General features: G+C 41.7%; 2 protein-coding genes across 5 annotated transcripts in view; one reads left to right on the forward strand and one right to left on the reverse strand.

Moving 5' to 3' along the window:
* On the forward strand, nt 1-17,108 carry LOC119132785 (mitochondrial intermediate peptidase-like). 2 transcript variants are annotated; one of them, XR_005099938.1, is made up of 20 exons: nt 1-425; nt 772-945; nt 1,280-1,368; nt 1,444-1,530; nt 1,993-2,056; nt 2,144-2,326; nt 3,718-3,874; nt 4,254-4,302; nt 4,471-4,531; nt 4,603-4,655; nt 5,129-5,282; nt 5,378-5,455; nt 5,878-6,085; nt 6,282-6,391; nt 6,498-6,572; nt 6,787-6,903; nt 10,078-10,199; nt 10,264-10,337; nt 15,254-15,473; nt 15,550-17,108. XR_005099938.1 is itself a non-coding variant. In XM_037268267.1 (19 exons), exons 1-19 carry the CDS (start codon nt 285-287, stop codon nt 15,352-15,354), a joined length of 2,097 nt encoding a protein of 698 aa, XP_037124162.1. In that variant the 5' UTR covers nt 1-284; the 3' UTR covers nt 15,355-15,485. The 2 variants fall into 2 exon arrangements, 1 of the variants encoding a protein (XP_037124162.1); XM_037268267.1 differs by lacking the exon at nt 15,550-17,108 and having other exon boundaries at nt 15,254-15,485.
* Nucleotides 16,888-24,385, reverse strand: part of LOC119132786 (tumor necrosis factor receptor superfamily member 19-like) — an 11,217-nt gene continuing 3,719 nt past the window's right edge. For 2 of the 3 annotated variants that reach the window (XM_037268270.1, XM_037268268.1), the window contains exons 4-10: nt 22,541-22,719; nt 22,333-22,418; nt 18,673-18,837; nt 18,408-18,566; nt 18,011-18,101; nt 17,653-17,840; nt 16,888-17,340 (exon numbers count right to left, since the gene is read on the reverse strand). In XM_037268270.1, coding sequence (XP_037124165.1) covers nt 17,336-17,340; nt 17,653-17,840; nt 18,011-18,101; nt 18,408-18,566; nt 18,673-18,837; nt 22,333-22,418; nt 22,541-22,719 — 873 coding nt within the window. In that variant the 3' untranslated portion in view covers nt 16,888-17,335. The remainder of the gene's footprint in view (nt 17,341-17,652; nt 17,841-18,010; nt 18,102-18,407; nt 18,567-18,672; nt 18,838-22,332; nt 22,419-22,540; nt 22,720-24,385) is intronic. The other variant, XM_037268271.1, reaches the window with a different exon arrangement.

The following is a 24,385-nucleotide window of genomic DNA, read 5'->3' on the forward strand; positions in this document are numbered from 1 at the left end:
ACCACCATAACACTGTCGGAAGAAGGCGGCGCCCGTTTGTGCAGCTGAATACCCGCATGTCATCTGTTTGTTGATGTGTACCAATATTATGTGTGACAAAGGCTACCTTTTCTGTGAATAATATTAATTTAGCGTGTATTGGTTGTTATTTGGCTTATTTACGCTCCACGATTTTGTCAAACTTACTTTTTCAGCTCAAGCTAGCACCGAACCTAGGATTAGCATGTCCTCTGAGGGTCTCAGTCGGCACCAGAAGAAGCATCAGTAACGGGCAGTAATTCAAAATGAGTAAAAGTTTGCTTTCCTGTGTGAAGAATAGAAGTCTGTGGACGTCTTTTCGCAAGTGTGTCACAACATGGTCACCTGTTGGTGCAGCTTTCAATGCCAAACCTCACAAGAGACTGGAAGCGTTTGAGAAAAATGTGGTGAGTACAGGATTGGGACTTGTTCTGATATCTCACGTTTTTAGTGCGACAGCAGTTATTTATATTCGATTAATCTCTGTTCGAGCACTCTGCACAATATTGAAATGAAAAAGGCCTTTTAGGCAGGTGACACACATTCAAGTTTGTTTGCATCACTAGGTCAGGGATGATGTCAATGCATGGGTTTTGTGATACTCGTGTAAGGACCTTTAAAATGTGATGAATAATTGGAGACAACTAATTTGTGAATTTTATTTGTGTCAAGAGAGGATTGCAATACTCGACACAGTTTTAATATTATGTTGAAATGCTTGAAACATCTAATTGTGTTTACGTTTGATTGTAGGGTTTGTTTGGCTTGCCAGAGCTGAGTTCTCCGGCTGGATTTCAGGTGGCCACAAAGGTGGCTCTAAAGAACACACAGCTGCTAATAAAAAAAGTGTGTACTTCTGCTCCAGGGCTTGAGACTGTCACAGCTTTTGACCAGCTCTCTGATGGTCTTTGTAAAGTGGCGGACTTGGTAAGTTCAGCACCAAGTACCAGATGAGGCGTTCTGGCCTTAAAATGAAATATGCCCAAAAATCAGATTCCAATATTGTTTTTGCTCCATCCTCTTATGATATGTTTTTGTTCTGCTTTTCCTGTTGTGGGATTTGCTTTATTTGTCCAATACCAAACAAGTTTTTAAAATAGCTTTTGTTGCCTTCCAAAATGTATGACCACTATCATATGAAAACAAATTCAAAGAGAGGTTCCATTTTTTCCCTCATGTCATAACTTTAGAATCCAAGAATCTTACATTGACATCATCTGATTGAGTTGTTTGTAAGGCAAATCTGTCTCTCCATTTCCAGGCGGATTTTGTTAAAGTAGCACATCCTGATCCAGTGTACCGCGAGGCCGCAGAGAAGACCTGCATTGAGATCGGCACAGTCGTGGAGAAGTAAAGGGCTAACACACGATCTCGTTTCGTCAGTACTAGCACTAATCTGACAATGAAATCATGCTGACTATACAGGTTGAACACCAATGTGGAGCTATGCAACAGTTTGAAGAATTTGCTGGACAGGCCGGATCTTGTGGCCCAGCTGGACTCAGACACAAGGTGCCCCATCACAATAGAGTCCCTCTTAAGTAATTGCCTAAATTGTGAATAGGCAAAATATAAAACATGCACCAGAAGTAATGCCGAATGTTATATCAGCAAGTATCAAAGGTTTAACTCTGGTCTAGTTGACTTTGTGCAACACTTAATTGTAAAAAAAAAAAAAAAAAAAAAAGAACAACCACATTAAAGGGTAACATTCGTAAAGTTTAAATTTGATTTAACACATTCGCAACAGTTAATAAACGTATTGATTGCAAAAATGTGTCCTTGTGACACATTTCTGTTAGTTCTTTTGGGAAAGACAAGTTTTAGAGTTCAATTGCACAGGTTTAATTGTACTAAGAATGTGTTCATTATGATTCATTATGCTTTTCTTTTCCAAGGATATACCATCGGTGCATGTCCCAATGTAACCTACAGTACATACTTAAAAAATAATCTCATATTGCTTCTTTGCAGGAGAGTGGCAGAGTTATTTATGTTTGACTTTGAAATCAGCGGGATTCATCTCGATGAGAAACTGGTGAGAGGCTTGTTGCGTGTGGAGAAATCAACCCCTCAGTCAGACAGAAATGACAGACATTTGTCTTGTTGTCGCTTCACATTGCAGAGGAAAGAGGCAGTTGCTCTCCACGTGAAGCTCTTGGATTTAAACAATGAATTCCTGGTTGGCTCTCACATGCCCAACAGAGTCGCCAGGTCAGCCATTCCCGAACATCTCCACTTGCACTTTGCCAGCACAGGAAGTTTTGTGGAAATTGGAGGATTACACGCTGACTCTCCGGATGACTTGGTGTGTGACCAAATCTCGAACATTGCTCTCATTGCTCAGTAGATGGCGCGGTTGCTTCATAATTAATTCAAGAGATGCCTTCAAGTGCTTTGTATGGCTATGTTTTACCATTTCATGTTTCTTTTTCACAAAGGACATATTTTAATTGCAATCATAACATATGTTTAAGCTTAATGTGCTCAGAACCCATCCGTCCACTTTCTGAACCGCTTCTTCTCATGAGGCTCGAGCTATTCATGCTCAATCATGCAGGACCAAAGTTTTGTTCATATTTTATGCACAATAACTTCAAATCACAAGCAATTAAATCTTAATGTGTTCTGCCCCCAAGCAACCACAGATATGCTGACGTAAAAGCATTATGACAGCCTGTCGCATTTGATTGGGATTGCCCTCAACAGTTTGATCAAAGTCTGCTTTATTGTCAATTTCTTCACGTCAAGACACACAAAGAGATCGAAATTACGTTCCCACTATCCCACGGTGACAAGACATAGTACACAATATACATACAAGTAAACAACACAAAAAGTAAAAACAAGAAGGCACAAACAATGAATAAATAAGAGTGACGAATAAATAATAAACAAATAACATAATAAATAAGAGGAGCAAAAATGGAGCAAGCGTGCATACAGCAGACAGTCAGAATATAGCGCAAAAGTATAGGACGCTACGCAGAAGGGGGGAGAGAGTTCAGGATCCTAACAGCCTGGAGTATGAAGCTGTTGGTGAGTCTGGTGGTGCGGGAGCGCAGGCTCCTGTACCTCTTCCCAGAGGGCAGAAGATCAATAGATGAATAGTTTAGAGTTTTTCTTTTGATGGTCTTTATTATTTTCCATTTAATTCACATACCCACAAATAAATAAATAAATGTTGAACTGAGGCTGTGATTTACCAAAGTCAAAATCCTTGTTTGGCACGCTCAAACATGGCGAATAAAAAACTCTTGAATCTTGAAATAGATCCTCTGCACACCATGCAGTAGTTATGATCAGCAGTTTTTTTACGTTGCCCTTTGTTGAATGTTGTCATAACAAAGAAGACAATGAAAACAAAATAGACAACTTGAAAATGAGGGTAAGCATACCAATTTAACTATTCAGATAAGTACAGTAGAAAGTTGAGTCACGCTGGCATTGAACAAATTACAATGGATAATATAACCACCTGGTTGGAAGCAGGTCTAATGCATTGTTCAAGTAATTCATTTTTCATTTGGCTTTGTGTGTGCGTTCTGGGGTGAATGAAAGTAACTCAAATAACATTTTCATATTAACAGTGCTTAATTCCATTTTAGCGTATTGAATTAGTGGTGTTCATAATTGGAAAATAATTTGTATGTTCAGACTTGAGGGATAATGTCTCTTGTTATTATTTCACACTGGTAGGTCCGAGAAATCGCCTACAGGGTTTATCTGTATCCAAACGTAGACCTGATGGAATGTCTGGAAGAACTCCTAAGATGCAGATATAAGCTGGCCAAACTGGTGGGATACGACTCCTATGCCCACAGAGCCTTGAAGGGAACAATGGCAACAACCCCAGGTTCAATTATAACCACAGATAATTACTGCTTGTTTATGCCTTTTGGACGATTCTGTCTGTTTTTAATGAGGAGCGCATGGGAATAACTTTCCAGTAACAGAATTAAGCAGGGCGTCAGACTGCACCTTAATAGTGGCATTTTGCCCTTCACATTTTAGACATACATTTTGGTTTTATCTATTACAAACAACTTCCTTCATATTTTAGGTTAGGGGCCACTCTGATCCTAGTAAAAAAAAAAAAAAAAGACTGGAGCCCTGTTAGGTGTCATTCTTTGTGGCTGTCTTCACACAATCGAGCTACAAAAGTATTATGGATTTTGCTTATGAAGGTTATGTTATTTATTGTTTCATGCTGCGTTCATATTTGTATATTTCAGAAACAGTGATGAGATTTCTTCAACTCTTAACAGATAAGCTGTCAGACAGGTACATTTAGAGAAAGAAATTATAGAAACATTTCTATAATTGATCATATTTATCATGTACAGTGGACCCCCACTATTCGTGGGAAATGAATAATAAATAATGAATGTAAAAATGGAAAAAATCTTCAACTTCTGACTTTTATTTGCTCTTCTCCTCCCAATGTCACAGAACAACAAAGGACTTTGATATGATGAGTGACATGAAGAAAAAACTCAACCCTCGGCATTCGGTGGGTTCCCTTTCCAGCTATATTGCAGGTTCTTTGTCATCTATGAGAACTCACATGTTGTGTTGACACAGGAGCTCATGCCGTGGGATCACCCGTTCCTCAGTGGAGTATTGCGTGCCGAAAGGTTAGAAAACATTCTTATTTTAATTACTCCATTTACTCGAGTAGTGGAAACAAATATAGTTGAGACGTTTGGGCTAATCCAGGTGTATTCTAATCTACCATTCTATTGAAACTCTAGCATAAGTCTATTCATTTTGCCCAGATTTAGCTGGGAATGCACTGCTGCAAGAGTACTACTCTGTTATTGTAAAATTCTATTTGCATTTACAGCATATACACAAATAAGCTTGGAATGCAGCCGTTCTGTTTTAGTTCGCTACAAGTAGCACTGTATTGAAGATTCTGCCATTGACCAAATTAATAATGCTTGCTCAGTTTCAGTTGGCACTGAAAGAGGTGTGCATTCATTCATGAAATTCTTTTCTAATTTGTTTCTAATGGACATAGTCCAACCTCAACAAGACAACCTATCATACATACTTTTAGATCTTAGATGTGTCTTTTGTTTCTCTTGTGTTTTTGGTTATGGTTCAGGTACAACATCGAACCCAGTCTGTACAGCCCTTACTTTTCCCTGGGGGCCTGCATGGACGGTTTGAACATTCTCTTCTCTCGGCTCTACGGTGTCTCCCTCATGTCCGAACACCCCAACGCTGGAGAGGTGTGGAGCGACGACGTGCGCAAATTGGTATGCTGTTGTCTGTGTGCTAACCTGTTGCCTGATTTTTTTTTTTTACATAAATTCCAAGTTTGAAATTTCCATATGTTTGTGCACATTTACAGGCTGTAGTTCATGAAACAGAGGGATTACTTGGATATATCTACTGTGACTTTTTTCAGCGGAAAGACAAACCTCATCAGGTGAGCATACACGCACACGCTCAATCTTCTGCTTCTTACTCGTTTTGTCATTACCTCCATCAACACAATGGTTGTCATTGTACAACAGGTATACAACAAAATTAGGACCTCAGAATGCAGTTGGTAAAGTCTTGCCTGTAGAAACTAAACATCTGCTATTAGCTTTCAGAGACACCAACTGACAAATGGACAAGCACCTTCACTTTTGTTAAAGGACTTCATATTTGCTTTTTGTGGAATCAAGATAGCAGCCCTCCCTCCCACCACAGAATCCAAAACAGTACAATCCTATCATCTTGCGACAAAAAGATTACACAACAATGAATGTAAATGGGCTTTCACTTGTATAGCCCGTTTCTACCTTCAAGGTACTTACAAAAGAGATTATATTATGGCTGCCCTTCGTCTTCCTCCCCATGTAGGACTGTCACTTCACTATCCGGGGCGGTCGCTGGTGCCAGGAAACGGGTCAGTACCAGCTGCCTGTTGTGGTTCTGATGCTGAGCCTGCCCCACCCCACCAGAAGTGCCCCCACCCTGCTATCCCCAGGCATGATGGAGAACCTCTTCCACGAGATGGGACACGCCATGCATTCAATGCTAGGGCGCACTCGTTACCAGCATGTTACAGGTGAGGTCAGCAGGTTGAACATTAAATCTTAACTTTAAGGCTTTTACACAATGTGCAGCCGCAGCATTAGAAAATCCCTCATAATCAAATGGGATCTAAAAGAGGAACTTAAGCCAAAGTGCCAAAGTGTAGCGAATGAAGATTTGGGCCATTTATTGTTGACATTCTCCCCCCTATTCTCTTTTCAATTCTCCAGGAACTAGATGTGCAACAGATTTTGCAGAAGTGCCCTCCATCCTCATGGAGTACTTTGCCTCTGACTATCGAGTCGTCAGCCAGTTTGCACGTCATTATGAAACTGGACAGGTACTATTCTTCAAATGTATGCACGAAAAGCAAGAGCTCAAAAGTTTAAGAAATGTTTACCGTCGGCTTTCAGTAGATGATGAACTGTTTTTCAATGTCTCGTCAGCCTCTGCCTGAGAGTATGGTGACCCGCCTGTGTGAGTCCAAGAAGGTGTGCGGTGCTGCAGACACCCAGTTGCAGGTACCACCAAACAAAAAGTCACCTTACATTACACGCCGGTAGTGAACATCTTTTTAACATCTTGTGTTTGTTTCTCTGACTTCCTCTGTTGCACACTGCATTGTGGGATTATTAACAGACAAAAGTCTTCTATACTTTGTACTGCAGATTTATTTAGTTTCTTCTTTTAATGTCAAACATGTACAATCAGTGGTTATCTGTTATCCCTGGGCAGATTTTCTATGCTGCACTGGACCAGATATACCACAGTAAACCCCAAAATCTCTCCACCACTGAACTACTGAAGGAGATGCAGCAGAAGTTCTACGGCTTGCCTTACACACCAAATACAGTAAGTTTGAATCCTAATGTTTTATCTTACCTAGATGTCCTGGACAATTCTGTGGAAAGTTTTGATCAAAGAGACTTCCAATGGTCCAATGGACTCCACACTTTTGACATTTCTGCATTTAGGGTACAATGGCATACCAAATTCTGGTCGCTAGACTTTATGCATAGTTATAACATTGATAGCATCAAATTCTTGACTCTTTATGCCGCTATAACATTAAGCTTCTGTAATTTACATATACCCGTTCAAAATGTTCCAGTTACCAAAGTGTCCACAGAAATCAAAACCCTGTATTTGATTTAATGAGTCATTCGCTGTTTCACAGTACATGCTCATCCGCAATCAACGACTTGCACGTTGTTGCCCTAGTGAAATTGTCTCGCAGAATGTTTAAGCTTCCCGTCTCCTCCGGCTCAGTGGTAGAGGTGTTTGAATAAAAGCTTAGGTGAATTGCTGAACATAACGGCAGGCACACCACAGAGATGGCTGGAGGAAAAATAAATTGCTTCATCTTTTCAAAGTACAACTTTGGATTTTTCATCTTTAAAAAGCACCAGTAACGAACTATTAGATTCATATGTATAGTGATTATACAAAACTAGAGGGATTGTATCATGCTATTTTAAGCTTACTACAGTTAATTTTAAGCATGTATATTAGTATATATTACCTTTGGTACAATGGTGATCTAATTGCTTATGAAATTAGTTATTTTGGTGGCCATTTTTTCTAAGACACCTGTACTCGTACACATTAGTCAGCAGACTCCAGATGCGTTCATTGCCTTCTCACAAAGTAGGACATTTCATAACTACATATGAAAAAACTCCTTCAATGCGCCAAACAGCAATAACCACTTGAACACATTGCAGGGGGCACGTGGAAACATTTGATAATTTATCTGATGCACCAAAATCAGAACAGCTGCATGTGGACTCAAATTGCTGGGACAGCTGCTTAGAAACTGGGTGGGTGTTTAGTCTGCAAGGGCGTTCCAGTAGCTTGAAGCAAGCGTAGACCAGAAACACGTAACTCGCTTCTCCTTTTCCCCAGAAATGTTTAATGTACTGCTGTGTATATTGTTCATTGATCAGGTGTCCCAATACTTTTGTCAAAATATTTGCCGCAGCGCTGCAGTTGTAGTGCCACAAACTGCACTGGGGAATCATCGTGTGGCCTTTTAGTGTCCTCTTTTTCAGTCCCAGCACAGTTTTCAAGATTAAAGATTTTTTTTCAAGATGTAGTAAAACCACAAAGCAGATCTTTGAATGACATCTCCCTTGAGGAAATATTCGAAACTGTTCGTCCAATTCCTGTAATGAAAAAAAAGCTCGTCATTCCCCCCCACACACATTTACAGCTGTGGGTGAGAAGAAAAGGCCAGGAGGAAGAAGGGAATCCAAAACAAAGTCATAATGGAGGCAAGGAGTGGCCTTCATTGGGCCTTAGCTATAATTATGTGTGTAAGCGGTTCAGGAGATGGATGGATGGAAGCCTGGATGAAGAGAGATCGCAGTGCTGTTGTAGTATCTATGCCCAAATGTCAGTGTCTGGTCAGTATTTCTTCACCCACGCTTCAGCTCGTGCCTTACTTGTTTTTCAGATGCTACTGTCACATATAGGTTTTTTTTTTTACAGTAATATGTTTCCCTCTTTTCAACTTGCATTGAGAGCTCTCGCAGACATTTACCTCAGCCAACCGCAGCAGAATTATTTTCCCAGTTTGAGCTGTGATTGCTGTACCTCACTCTCAAGGATGCCATTAGTGTTGGTTTGTAGATGGGCAAAAATGGTGGGCTGCTATCTGCATAGTTTTGTTACATACCGGCATAAATTCCTTGAAATAGAGGGTGCCTTCGAAATGGAACCCATGTTGGGACGATATTTTTGCTTTTACTTGCAAGCAAAAATTCAAGATACAAGCATTCTTTGGACAGGGAACTCCACTCAGTTCATAAGAAGCAGCAGTGCCTGAAATACAAACTCACGACTGGATGAGAGCATAGAAAGTGAAAGCTGATATCTTTTTGGAACTTTAATCCGCCCAATTTAGTAGATCCATGCAGGAATGGTATCCTCAGCCAAGGAAACATTGGAGTGGCTAATGGGTTATTGGGAGACAGATTCTAAACATTCTGGCTAGCGTGTGTATAATTTACAGAGTGCCACTATCAATCCCTGGCTGTGTGAGAGAGGGAAGCTCAACTGTAAGTAACACGGACCACATGGTCTGCTCTTCAGCTGAGGATAATATTTGGATATAAACATCAGCATGCAAGAGTTTGAGCTAGTATGTGATCCCTTGCTTGAATGCCAAAGCAACAAGTATTTGCTGTAGATGCACAGTTAAAGCCACATGATCATTGCATGACCTCAGTCGGAATGAAACATGCTAACACACATAATTGATAGGGTGAACTAAAAAGAGCTCCATGATTTTTTTTATTTTTAAATCTAGGGATTTCACAGTCTTCTCTCAGTTCAGAATTTAGTCCAGCTTTCGGCCTTGACAGCTGTGGTCGCCACTCCAGCCACTGCCGTCATCATCGACAGGATAAAGAAAATATGAAGGCATGTTGCACACTTTGTCCTCTTGACAAACTTTGTCCTCTTGACAAACAAAAACATGCTTCACATTAGTTACCTCATTTATGTACAAGTGTAATAAATGTTTGGCATTTTGTGAATCAAGAGTCTTGGATTGAAACAACTACAGGTCTCTAAATTATGATTGGTGGGTGGTCTGTTGGCTTTTTTTGAAAACTATGGCAGCTGCCGTCTTTCCCAACTTTCTGAATTCCCCTGTAGTTTGAGTAGTTAGTTAGAAACCATAAGAGAACGTCTTCAATGTCATGGAGACAGACCCCAAGGCAACTACACAGTGAATAGATGAGAGGAATCCGTTTCCCGTTTTGGAATTTCCATGTTTTGTCCTTTGAAATGGGAGATCCCTGCTTGGGCTTTGATGTTTTGTCAGCGTTTCGTTGGAGTAAAACTGAACAATAAATGATAGCAATAATGACAGAGGAAACGACGACAAAAGATGAGAATGACATCCCCACTTTGACTCGATTAAAGATGGAGTGGTTTATGACTCTTCATTGGTGCTTCTCACACATTTGCTTCGCATCACATCAAAATGTCCATTTACTTAGGTGTTATGTTGGTTCACAGGCTTGGCAGCTGAGATTTAGCCATCTCATTGGTTATGGAGCCAAATACTATTCTTACCTCATGTCCAGAGCCGTGGCCTCCATGGTGTGGAAGCAGTGCTTCGTTCAGGATCCTTTAAACAGGTATGACAAAAACACCACTTCACTGGTGGCTAAAGCATCATCACCTCTCTCATGTGTCTTGCAGGGAAATGGGTGAGCGTTACCGTCGAGAGATGTTAGCCCATGGAGGAGCCAAGGAGCCCATGTTGATGGTAGAAGGTAACACAGACACAGTCTTAGATAAATCTAGGTGACCACCTTTCCAATGAAATTGAATGGACATGGACACTGTCTTCTGTCTTTGAAGCAGTACATGTGATGACACCTTCACAGCCTTGGCCATGAAGCTCAAAATTAAGCCCAGGGGCATCATGTTTCCACCGATCATCCTTGAGAAGGTCCTATAGCTTAATCGGAATTCACAAGTGGCAAATTTAGTTGCATAGACATGATTTGGAAATGCTCACACCTGGTCCCAGTACATGTCAGAGATTAAACCACGGATGAAGTCAAAGGATTTGTGTGTAGACCTCCGAGACAGGAATGTCTTAAGTCAAATTAATAATTTATATCCGTTTTTTTCCTAGTCTTGACAATATGACAAGCTTGATGGCGACGTACGTTACAGAACAAACCACCAATATATTGGGTTGAACAAACCCAGAAAACTGGTTATTTTTCCAATCACAAAAGCGGCATGGAAGAAGAAACACTGGCGCAAACGCATCTGAGTAGGATAAGAAAACATTTTATTGTGGGGAAAAATGACTAACAAATCTAGTCTTGGAAATAGTGTTCTTGCCAAATTCACAGTCTTTGTAAAAGCTCAGTCTGAGACTAGGCTGTGACTAAAAACTGTTAAACCTGTCTTTAAATCTGAGAAGGCATGAGATTATAATTTTCAAAGGATTTTTTTTCCCCAAATCTTATCAGTCTTCTGGTGTACAGATAGCTGAAGCCGCACAACAGTTAGACATTTGTTTGAGACATTTACAAATGTGCGGGTATGTTTTGGCATGCAGCACAATGTCTTTGGCAGTTTAACACACTGTGCAATCCTACTTTACAGGAAATTTGGCAGTTTGCAATTGATGATGACCAATGCCACTAAATTAAATGATGTTGAATCACCACTGTCTGTGACAACTACCGACTTATCACAGCTGGTCAATCCAGTTCAGTAATGTTCCCACTTTTTTCAAGTTGAAGTAACAGTAGATGTTTTTTCCCCTTTCTTTGTTTTCGACACATACCCTACACGCCTGCAGCATTTTGGCGTGTCACTGTGGCTCGTTCATGAAGTTGAGTAGCACCTAGCAACAACCGCTCCCAATTTCCAAAGTTTGTTCCGTCCTTCAACTTCATAGTAATAACCTATGTGTAAACAAAAGTCAACAAACGTTTTAGGATCTGACCTGGAAGAATTAACAGACCTTTTTATATGTGTGCGTTGTTTCTGTATAAAGAGCCATCGTCAACCACTGGCCAGGCACACATATTACAGCACTTAACGGTTGTTTTTTCATGTGTGTGTGTGTGAATGGCTCCTTCCCCACGTCCTCTGGCTGTGACATGTCAGAACAAGACACTCCAAAGGAGAAGGCGAGTAGGGAGTTAAGAACAGAAACATCAGCAGACACTTGGGAGTGGCTTTCCCCAAGGGTCTTCTCCTCCCTCCTCCAACACTGTGCCACACTTCCAGCTGCAGCCAGAACAGCTCCTTGCCTCGGAAATGACAGCCAGCTCCACATCCCAACTGTTGGGATTAGCGCTGCTGTTAAACTTGCAAGCGAGTTAGTTTGGGAGAGGGCAGGTCAGGGTCCTGCAGGGGAAGTCTTATCCAAGTCTGATCAAACCCTGTAGTTTTCTTTTTTACATAGTTCAATGTCCGGAGTGACATACAGTGCTCAGCATAAATGAGTATAGACACCCTAACAAGTTTGTAATAACACCTTTAATTTTATTACAGAATCAATATTTTTTTAATATAATTTATAATTGTCATTTGTCGTCTTTTGTATTGAAGTATTTTTTTGTTCAGTAAGGTTAGAGTGACAAAATACCCCTTCGAGACAAATATGAAGGTCACTGGAGACTGGAGCAAGGATACACAATCCAGCTGTACATAATCCTTTCAAACAAAGGCGCTTGTAAATGGCAGTGTGGAACTTTCCCTTCAGTAAGGCGGCAGAGGAGGCATAGCAGCATGGAAAATGATCGGCCCATCAACCAGGACTACGCAGTTCCCTGTCCTGCATGCTGCCGTCTGTTTTCTACAAGAGACAGTATTGAAATTCAAACCTGCAGAGAGGCATGGAGACATAGTGGGAGGGGGTGAAGAGGAAGAAAAGAGCTGATCGAGCAGCTAAACTGACCTTTTTCTTAGGCCACAGAGAGCGCCTTTATGGCCTTGGACCGTTCCCATAGCCTTGACCAATGAGTTCAGAATGTTTGATCTCATGAGTAAAAGGCAGATATAAACACACCCTTGTCTTTTTGTGATGTAAAAAAAGAGACTTGGATAAATCATTTCAAGAAAAATGTCACCATGTCTTGAATGTCTCCAATGTTCTCGTCAACCACAATTGTCAACATCTTGCTTAATCTCTTCTTACTCTCCATGTTTTCATTATCTTTTATATGTTTTCCATTGAAATTGTTCTCGTAATAAGAGGTTGCTTCACTGCCTTTCTTAGACGCTACCATCAATTGTCTGACAGACAGGGAGTGTTGAAAGTGCTTAGTCGACTAAGGAAGCCTCCTGGCAGTGCGTACCATCAACCAATGTCTTGCTCCTCTTTCCGGGCCTCTCCTAAATGTGGTTTGAAGAAATGGCATCAAACTTCAAAGTTGTAATTACAGAGTCCCATCATTTGCCTGCAGGTCAAACAGAGATGTAATGTCTTGCATCTTGACATGTTTCAAATAGTCACGAGGAGGCATCTCAAAGAGATACTTGAAGCAGCCACAAAGCCGCTTTGGATATCAATTCTGTTAATACTGAAATACATTAAACAACAGAAGCATTGCGGCTCTAGCTTAAGTTACTGAATGCTGAGGTTTGCGCTCATTTTAAATGCATATGGTTGTGAAGTTGTGAAGCCCCAAATGCCTGCAATTAAAATTATGAAAGAACAGGAACACAGCCAAGCCCAGAGGATTGGGATCCTTAGCCAGGTTTAGTGAAGCATTCAGACTGGCTAGACACAAATTTTATTTGTACAGCAGTAAACGGGTGGAATAAGAAGCCATGTATATAACATGTATAACTCTCGATTGCCTCCTTCTTCTCAGAGTGCATGCAGATTGCAAACAATGACACTTGCCACAATATATTGATTCACATATATTTTTTATTTACGTTTTCTTTTAATTATTTTACTTGGTGGACTCACTTTCAGAATGGGAACATCATTCGCATTACTACCCGCAATTATTTTGTTTACTGAAACCTAAAGCTCCTCAGAAATTTTCCACGCAGTGGCCAAATTGTTTCTTGGCGGTATCTAAGATATTTCAAACAATTTCCAAGTGGCTCTCCAATTTTTTCATCCCCAAAGCGCTCATTATGACAGGCTCAGAGCTGTTAGGAGGTCACATAGGTCGTCACTGAACTTGATACCCATCTCCCACCACCCTTTCAAGTAAATAAACAAGCCATCCACTGCGTGTCCTTGTAAAACTGAAAATGAACTTTATTGTTGAAAACATTCTCTGGTTGCAATGAGCAGGAGCCAGCTTGGTTCTTCTTTAGCATTGCTCAGCAGTGAGAGGGATTCTGATACATATTTGCATATCTGTTACACAGTTTAAAACATTTATGTGGGTGTGCGTAGGAATGAGGCAGATTATGTGTGGTCCGTTTTTACTTTAAAGGCTTCACATTGCTCAACTCTTCTCTTACATTGAGATGATTGTTCTCTTGTTTTGTCTCTTCTCTTCCACCCCCTCCATGTTTTGCCCTCAACAATCCAATCAGATCCTGCTGAGTGTTGTTATGGCTCCGGGGTTATCTTGGCATTCTCTTCCAAACTCTCTCAGGGATTTGGGCTGAGAAAGGTTTCTCTCTGAGGAGCTAGTTATTGAACGTTTTGTCCGAGATGGATTAGAAGTTCTTTAATGCACATTTTAAAATCAGTTTCGTCTATTTCGTAGAAACCGTGCATTAAAGATCTTTGTGGCATTCAAAAAAATATATACGTATATTCATGAACGTTTTGCTATTTGCAGGCTGGCTAAGTCTCTTTTCCTCGCAAATATCAGAGGATTTAGATTACATTTCAGGGCAAACCTTAAAACATTTACAGGTGAACTAAATTGATTGTCTATGAACTATTAAATGGAAATGGGAAACACCGGTTGAAATAACAATCCTTGTGTTAGATCAGTTGGAGCTTCATTTTCATAGCAAATTATTGGCAGCTATTGGTAGGGAGCAACGTCACTATTGATGGAATCGATGCTTTCATGTGGGCTGCCTTGAGGAAGGGTGGATGTTCCCCTCGGGAGCTGGGCCCATGTCAGACACCCCGACATCGTGTTTCATCTGATAGCCAGAGGGCAGGGTGAGGCGGGTGGCTTTATAAGAGGAGACGAGCATCTCTTGCTCTCGAGTGCCATACCTAGTTCTCAGCTTTGGTGATACACTCTGTTGTGTGTGTTCACCATGTGAACATTTTGGCATTGCCAGTCATGCGTGTCCGTGCAGATGTGGGTGTGTTACCAATGTAGGAAACCCAGTCAGGGAGTGAGTGTGGTTAAGGCGTCTATTTACATAGCCAGGTCCACAGGGGCAAACCAAGCGACTTCAAAGCGAGCGCCTTTTTGAAGTGCAAAGCCAGCAAAGGGGAGTCTTCCACGCATGAGCTCACGTACAAATGTACAAAACTCACGCCGTACTCGTGTTTACTCTGTAGTATAACAGTCAATGGTCTCATAATGATCACGTGTCTGAGTTCACTTGTTTGCTACAAACATTTTGGTCTGGAAAAAAATCGGAATGTGCCAAACTATCAGTATTTTGCGGCTACCCTTGTGTATATGACACATTGTCCAAACTTAATGAAATAAATGATATTTGTTCAGAAGATATTTTTTATTTTATTTCTTTGACCGTGTGTGCTTTTGTGTTGCAGGTATGCTTCAAAGGCGTCCTACCATCGAGGACTTCGTGGAGGCGCTGGTGTCGGAGCTCCAGCCAAACTTTGAGACATTCATCATGGACTCAGAGACCTGAGAGGTGCTTTTATGCCCTCAGGACATTTGCTAGAGTAGCCAAATGTATGTACAATAGACCACAATATGTGGGCATACATACATGCAAGGCCTTCCTACCTAATCTGTAATTATTAAAAGGTAAGAACTTTATGGCGACTACTTTTTTCATGTGTTTAACAAAATATCCATTCATTTATCTTTTGATTGCACATAGGTCAAGGTTGAGCTCTAGCCCATCCCAGCTGACCTGCATGACAGGTTGCCTACACCCTTGACTGATTATCAGCCAATCACAGGGTACATATAGAGAAACCATTATTCACACCAATGACAATTTGGTTAACCTAAAAAGCATGTTTGGGGGATGAAGGGGGATAGCAAGCAAGTGCTACCTGTTGTAGTAATAACCAAATGAATACTTTCCGAACTTACCATTGAAATGACGTGTTCCCAGAACAGCAATGGGTATTTTTTTTCTTGATCGTATCCATTACTTTATGCAAAGCGTATTAATAGCAGACATAGCAAATACTTACACTTTTGCCACCTCTTGTGCTCCTTGTGAAAGAAATGTGATACTAAATCAGTGTTTCTTTCTTATTATACGTACAGTCTATTAAGACAATAGTGTGTTTGAAAGGGTCGGATCAAATGCTTTCGCGTCGTACTTGGTTCCCCTCCCTGGCTGTAGATAGAAAGAGTTGGAAATCCCCATGAAACCTGCATCCCTTTGGCAACCGTGATGTAATATTAACGCCGGGTGCTGGGTCATGCTAAAGCCATACACTGACATGTGAGCCTGTGCTATGCTTAGTAGTTCACATTAAGTAGTTCATATTAACATTTTCATACAGTTGTTAGCAGCTGAGGTGATGTTGCAACTACTTCCTGCAGCTGTTGACACCCCGTCACCACTACCTTTAGCCTAGCACGATTCTGAACCAGAGGCGGGCGGTATAAAGCGGTAATAAAAGTGGCGGGCAGCAGACAGGCTACTCTGATGACCAGTGGTGGGGAAGAAATGAACTATAAATACTTTAACTGTAGATTTTCAGGTATCTATGCTTCTGATGATATTCCCCATTATTTGATGTTATGGACTCCAAGAATTATTTGTCTAAGGCTAAAAACGAGCTTCTGCTGTTCTGTTGTTTTATCTGAAATAATCATCTGATGATAGTTTTTTGCTAATTTTGCATTTTTTTGTTAGAACATATTTTTATTTCAGAAAAGCCAGAGTCAGCTCTATCTAGATAGCTATTAATATAGGTATTCTATATTATTCCAACAGAAGTACCTGGTCAAAACACATGCAAGACCGGGAAGAACGCAACCCCCCCACGGGAAGGCAAGAGCCCTGATTCGAACCGCAACCTCAGAATTGTGAGGCAGATAAGCCGAACACTCTTTCACTGTTCGTAAGTGACAGTAAAAAACAAAAGGTTTTTACTTTTGCAAAAAAAAATTCAAGACAGAACATTATTGTCTTTATAAAGGCAGATGGATTGGCTTTGTGTATGAAGGTGTAGCTACTGATCAAAAAATGAACATTTGTCTGTTCAAGTGTTTTATTTACAAAGGTGTAAAACAAGTACATGGATCATCAACACTACAAATGCCGCACACAATCAGTCATGTCTGTTACAAAAATACGCAGCTATTTACTATTTTACATTATCCACAAGTCACTTGACCGCATGTACTCAAGATTGTCTTCAGTGTGATTTTCGTTCATGTCACGACTAAATACGCACAATGCCAGACGTGACATGAGTCAATCGTCCTCTGTTTGAACTTCATTCACTTTCACCTGCGGCCGCTTTTGATTGTACTTTGTTTGGGCTCGGAGGTTGGCTGCGGCCTTCGACCTCACCAGAGAGTGCATCAAATGGGAGCAAGGGGGAGGGAGTGGTGAGTGGAGGCGAGTCGTGTGAAAGGAGATCTGTCCGCCGCCTCTGTTGTTGGTGAGTCCGAGCTGTTGGAAGCCAAAGCAATGTGTGTCACCCTGGAAGACGAAGGCCAACACGCACTGATTAGTAACAGAGCTGAGCTGTGCCAGACACAGCACCACTTTTCAAGTCAGCTCCTCTTTCTCATAACAGCTGTTTTTCATGCACACACATGCTGTCACCTTTGCCTTCTGCCAACAGTACTTTCAGTGGCAACTTTTCAAGAAATACAGTGCTCACTGTCATGTACATCTCTCTTTGGTCAGAGAAGACTCATTCACACATCAACAAAGACAACTGAAACTCCCAACACCATCATCCAGAGATCATATTCAAGAGAAGATGCTTCAAGTCAAATTTTGCCTCACCCTCCCTGGTTGACGGCGGCTGCTCGCTTGGTCTTCTCTCAGCGGAACTCTGCCTGGGGCCGCGCCCTTCCTCCGCTCCTTCGTCGCCATCTTCAGAAGCTTCTAGTATATTCCGGAAACCCTCCGAGATGGCCTCTGCAGACGCGGTCTGAGCGTGTCCTGCCAGATCGTTGTCTGGCTCAGAATTTCTGGTAAGCGTGGTACAATCAGAGGAAAAATATTAATGCAAATCACTGGCGGGCTGCACCCTGGCATGTTCTGAATTTCAAGCTTTGTTCTTTACTTCAAATCTTCCAAATAATTTCAAGTTAAATTGCAACCTAAGTGAGACCAGAGCTCTCTTTATGTTGCCTCTCACCTGTCGTTGAGGCTTGTGTGAGAGCAAAAGCGTGCGTTGTCCAGACTGCACTTCTCCTCGCAGCATAATGATGGGATCATGTGGACCGGACCTAAGGAGTACACATACATACAGACCATGGTTACTTCTACGCCTGGAAGCATGGTAAGGTCATGTAACACATAGAATGCCAATCACATCTTTAGTTGAAATAATACTGTAAGACTTCATAATCCAGGTATCTATTTTCTACAGTGCTTATCATGAGAGTTGCAAGTGAGCTCACGCATGACCCTGACGTGTATCGAAAATAGATGGATGGATACAGCATATCAAGACATGTTTTTGATGGAGCTTTTGTATTGAATCTCAAAGTGGCCGGAGATACACAAATGTGAGTGTTTACTGTCCAGCATACCACATGTGTGTCCGGGGTCAAGGTGACACTGGCAGCAGGCTCCCTGGGGAAAGTCTTGAAGCCAACACGGGTCCAAGCAGGACATCTCAGCCCCGCCGTACTGACAGTCCTCGGACCTCAGAGATGCCGCTGGTTCAACAAGGTGCACAGATGACAACACTGATGACATTCAACAGAAACAGACTGTTTTAGCAACAAAGATTACAGCGAGCATTGCACTTGTTCTGTTTCTACACTGAGCCAACCTTTTGACGTTGTGACTCACCACTGGGCTTTTTCTCCAGCAGCTGCCTCTTACAGTAGATGACGCAGAGGACAAGTAGGGCCAGCAGCACTGTAGCCAGAGCACTGCAGATGACCGCAGCCAGGGCCATGTCACGAGGACTGGTCACCACCGAGGGCAGAGGCACCAGGTTTACTCGACTACTGCCTGCACACACACACAGACACTTAAAGTTAGTATGAACCATCGAGTCTCACATCTCACACTGCATGTTTCATCAACTATACTCACAATGCTACTAAGAGATGAAACTTTATTGTCGTTTAAGGACTTCAGTTATTTCAATGACAATGTAGTTGTGATATCACAGCTTGCTCTGCCTTGAGGACCCACCGCACCTGTGGTTTTCAAACTGGGGTCCCCGGGACTTCTCATAACATTACGACTCTTTTTTTGCAAACAAAGTTTGAGAGCCTTTTGTTGAATCAGCCTACGATTTATATATATATATATCATATTTTGTAGGTGTCGCTGATATTCCGGTTCTTTTGTGTTAGCACTATATTGTTATTAAATGCATTTGAGATATGTTACATTTACACCAGCTCGAGGAGCCTCCATACACACACTTTCCAATGACGGCCTCGGGAAAGCAGCCTGCGATACGTGTTCCAACAAAAATAGAACAGACAGGCTTGTTTTGAGGCACATTAATCTTAAAACAGGTTGCGCAAGCCACTGGTTCTTTGTACCGAAACTATTGTATAAGTCGCTCAAATAGTACATGATCACGCGACGAAACACAATTGCATAATAGTACATTATGACAAAGTGTCAGCCTATAATTATTTATATAGGGATGTGCGCTTGAAAGATGGATCACTGATCTTTATTTGACAAGTACGTTTGATGTGGCTATTGTCCAATCCATCCGAGAGGAACATCATCTGCTCTCGGAACACAAAAGGAAGTCTGTTATCAGACGCTAAACAGCTGCAGCAAATAAACAGTGGTCCATTGAAGACAGCTCACCTGCTGATTGTATCTCCACACAAAACAGCCTAGTAAACCGCAGTCTTTCTCATGGACTACTCCCCCCTCCTCCAGCCTGGAGCTTTGATTTGTGCCTTTACAAACACTTGAAACAGAAGTGCGCGCGTTTGACCCTGAACTCTAAGAGACCACCGCACATCGCTCGCTTTACGAGGGGACATTCCTCACACTAACTCCTTTTGACTTGGTTAACATGGTCGTAAAGGCAACCCTGGAATGTTTGAAGACTTTTAGCAGTTTGGAATTAAGTAAATACAGACAACAAGCCATTACGCTTCCCACCACTTTTACAGTACATTTCCACAATCGACACAAGTAGAAGAGCTGTGTAAATAAACCTGTACTTGGGGCATTATTATTCTGCTCAATTTAACACCGGCAAGGAAGCATGACATCAGAATAATCACACAGATGTATCCATCCCCTCAAAAACAATACTGAAAGTGCAACTAATTTAAAGTCTTTTTTTTTCTATGCTTGATCAAAACTCTACACTAAACAGTATCTAGTTTGATCATGTTTGGAATATTGGCATGTGCATATGTTCATGAGCACTTTGTCAACTTGTTGGAAGTTATGCAACTTGAATTGACTAATAGAGGGTTTGGTAAAATAGATCAAATTATTTTTGTGGTGTTTATAGCTTTTGTGGTATCGTTAAATAATGATGGGCCCCCAACACGTTAATGACTTTGGTAAACGTGCTTTTGAATCATTTGAAGGCTCTGTTTTGAAGTGTTCTTTGGCTTGGCAAGATATGCAACTTCCTAGTGTGTACTATGTGTGCGTGCGTGCGTTCATGCGTGCGATTTAAGGGAGCTTTGAAGTAAGTCTACATGATTGAGTTTATGGGTGACATCTGGCGTTTGCTATTTCCAAGATGCATAATTGAGGACGTCAAGGTTAGTTTGCTCAAACAGAAACTGTAACCCTCGTGAATTTTTTTTATTATTATTTCATGAAAAAGCTGCCACTTCCTCCCTGTAGTATATTAGTTGTTATATGGCTTGATATAAAAGTCTTTGCCATATTTATGACTACAACAGTAGCTCCCTTTGGACTAATACATAAATCCAACAACAATCCCAGCAGATCTGACAATGTGTATCTCTGCATGCATTTACGTACGTATCTGTCTGCATGCCAGTGTGTTTGCACGGTCCAATCTGCTCTACCGTGACCGTGAAAATGTTCAGCAGATGAAACCCATTAGAGGCTTAAGGAGTCCATAAAACAATCTTATTTTGACTAGGCCCAAAAAGTCACTGGAGAAAAGGGAGGAGAAAGAAAGGGTTGCTTTAAAATTTACAGAGGGTGACGACCTCCCCTGCACAGCTGCAATGCTGCCGCAGGCCAGCGAGGCCTATTAGAATAAACTAGCCTTTCAGTTTTCACCACCCTTCTCCAGATAACACTGGATGGAGGCAGCAAGTCTTTCAAACATTTGGAAAAGCTCTACTGAGAGTCCCCACAGGAGCTAACTGCCAGCTATGTTCCCACACAATGGCTGTTTTGTTTAGAAGGCCTCCTCCAATATCACAATTGGACACTGCATAGATGGACCACCAGGCCCACAGAAGAGGGCCAAGGCCAACATCAATACTGTCCACAAAAACAAAAAAATAACAAGAACACACTAAACGGAGTTTTATGATATAACTTTTTTTCCCTTCCTGGTGACTTGAAAATAAAAAGAAGAAATTTTGAGAGAGTTGTGAGATATCCCAGAGCCGACTGCATTTATTTAACATGTAGCCGCTAAACCTGGCCAGAACTCCTCTGAAGCAGAGGTTTGCCAAAACTCTCCTCGGAAACAGCTGCCATCTCTACAAACAGGAAGTCACACTCAATTACCAAAGGGGTTGAGTTCACTCACCTGTTTGTTTTATGTGGAAACCCAAAATCATTTACTACCTCTAATTTCTGGAGGAGAGAAGATAATTGAATCTGAGGCTGAGTGGAAAGTTAGCCTCGCTTGACCTCTTGGCTCCTTTTTGTGTGGCTGACATGCGCAAATTACTCTAAGTAACAAGGGGGGGGGTCTTTTTATTGTGATGTCACCACAGAAGGTTACCAGTGAGAACAAGGAAAGGGAAAACATGTGAAGTTGGTCATTAAAGTAATTGCAGTTTAGGAAAGCAGTACTAGTGTCTCTGTCCAGACTGTTCAGTAAAATTATGAATGACTAAGACTACCGCACCTTTAATAGCACAAATTTGTAATGTACGCTACACTTCTGTTCCTGGGTGTGACAGGTTGAGAAAAACAATCGAGGCTTCTTGGGGAATAGAACCAATTGTCACACACTATGTCACACATTATAAACAGATGAGTACTTTTAATTTAGTTTCATTTGATCTTACAATACAGCAGTTTATATTTGTATAATAGTCAAAAATCTTAAATGTTACACTGCCTGTACATTTAAAGATTACATTTAAGATTTTGTAATGATTCTGGAACCATTGTATTAGATTTGTTGTTTTGCTGTGGGAATACACACTCTAAAGTTCGAACAAAATAGAGGCCAACCAGGTTCCAGTCAGAAATTATATTGGACAATGGATGTTCCACTGTATCCATGACATGACACAGTATCCCAGTGATGACAAGCAAAGTGTGGGACAAGGTAGTGGAAAAGGTGCTTACAATGAGGCTCATACTGAGGCGGAGGGTCTCCACAGGGTATACACTCCATGTCTTGGAAGCCACTTAATTTTGTCTTTCTGTAATATCTGTTGAGAACACAATTGCAGTCTTTCTCAAAATGATGTTAGAATATCAAAATAATTCTCTCAGGTTGGAATTTTTGTTTGTTTTCTGCAAAAGAATGACAATGATGTGTTTGTACTCTCACCCGGGTAGGCACTCTCCACACACAGCATTATTGGTAGTGGAACAGTTGCTCTTCTGGAAGCGATTGAGGAGTCCACAGTCCAGACAAGGCTTACATTTCTGGACACTCTGGTCTTCCTTGAAGCGACTGGTCCTGCACGGCACACACCGGGCATCTTCTCCATAACCAAAGCCACATTCCTGGAGGGATTAAAGGAAGAAACACACTGGGTAAGAGGTGGGGTTGATGCAGCCGGTGAGAAGAGGGCTTGAATGTGGACTACTGGGGGGTGTAGAAAAAGAAGGATCTTAGTTCATAGGATAAGAAGAGGACAATGGCCCGCCTCTTTCGAGAGTCCATCTTACACCGGCAATAATCTCCTTGACTCTCTAAAACTGAATGATCAGTCTTCCGCTGGAAGTTCCAGAAAGGCCAAACATTTAAATGATAAAGACCCTGAGGAACTCCCACTGTTGTATCATGGCACCTTTATTACTGCGTGTGACTCTCCTTTCAGTCACACACACACACTGGGTGTTCCGTTGATTGAGAGGCCAGCAAGTAAAAGAAACATTTAAAGAAGGACACAAGAATTTGATTAAATATTTGTAGAGAGAAATTCAAGTGGGTAAAGCAGATTGAAAAAAAAATCACAAGAGATACAGTAAATAAAAACAAGAAATAAAAAATGGAGATAAATTGGCATGTGATTTTTCAGTTCTGCTCCTTGGCGGTGGTGTTCACTGGTACCAATCTGGCATCACATTTTGTCAGCAATGTACACTGTGATGGGGGGCTTGGGTGACATCATACAATGACAGCTGCCCTCCTGTTGTCCAGTGCCCCAATGTCAAGCTTGGACAACACAGAAAAGGAGGCGCTCATATATCATTAAAGTGAAGGTCAGCTTCAAACGGCTCTTCCCTTCTCTCCTCGCCCGTGTCCCATTTCACTGCCTGGGCATGCAGTCCTGCTGGAATGTGGGCACAAGAGTTTGGTATGGGGGTTGGGGAAAGTAAACTGGCCAGAAATGAAACGGGATTTTCGAGGCAAAGATGTGACACAGTGATGGCATCGCAGTGGAGGAGGAATGCAGTTCTCTGAAAGCAAACACATGCAAGCCCGATCTTACCCTCGGGGAAAGCCTGGCCCGAGGTACACCAGCTTAGGATGGACTATTGCAGCTGTTGTTATGACCGTTCCATTTACGGCCTCGCTGTCCATCAGCGGAACGAATGAGATGGGAGAAAGGGTGTGAAACAGAGGGTGACTGATGAGTGATTATAGTCAGAAAAGGCAAAATAAGGGTGACGTGTTGGGCCACAGCTGCTGGGAAAAAGTGGAGGGGATAGGGAGGTGCGGCCATGGGTCAGGGTAGGTCGGTCTTCAACCAGTGGGTTTCACTCCCACAAGAAGCTTGTACCCACAGAGGATTCATGGCTTGGCACTGGCTCAAGCTCTGTGCCTATGGGGCACTGAATGACGGAGGCTTATGTCCCATATAGCAGATACAAATAGTGCCCAGTGCACAAGAACAAAAAGAAAATGGAGCCAACTTCTGCTTCTCTGATCCCGGCAGAGCTGAACATCACAAGGGGGTGATCAGTGTCCTCTTTCATCCCAACTAACAAAGCCCACCAGAACTGAACCCCTCTACTGCATGACACTACCCCACAACAATACATTCATGGACCTTGCTTACTTCCAACTCTGATGGACTAAGTAATTAGACGTGTCTGAATACATTTGTCCACAATACACAGTGTTCTTTTTTTTGGTCAGGGGCACCGATATTAACTTGAGTGCAGAGGAGGGAGAACGGGCTGAAGATATTTGTGAGATTAGGAATCACGTGGGAGAGATCAG

The sequence above is a fragment of the Syngnathus acus genome, chromosome 13 (assembly GCF_901709675.1).
Source record: "Syngnathus acus chromosome 13, fSynAcu1.2, whole genome shotgun sequence".
Lineage (NCBI taxonomy): Eukaryota > Metazoa > Chordata > Actinopteri > Syngnathiformes > Syngnathidae > Syngnathus > Syngnathus acus.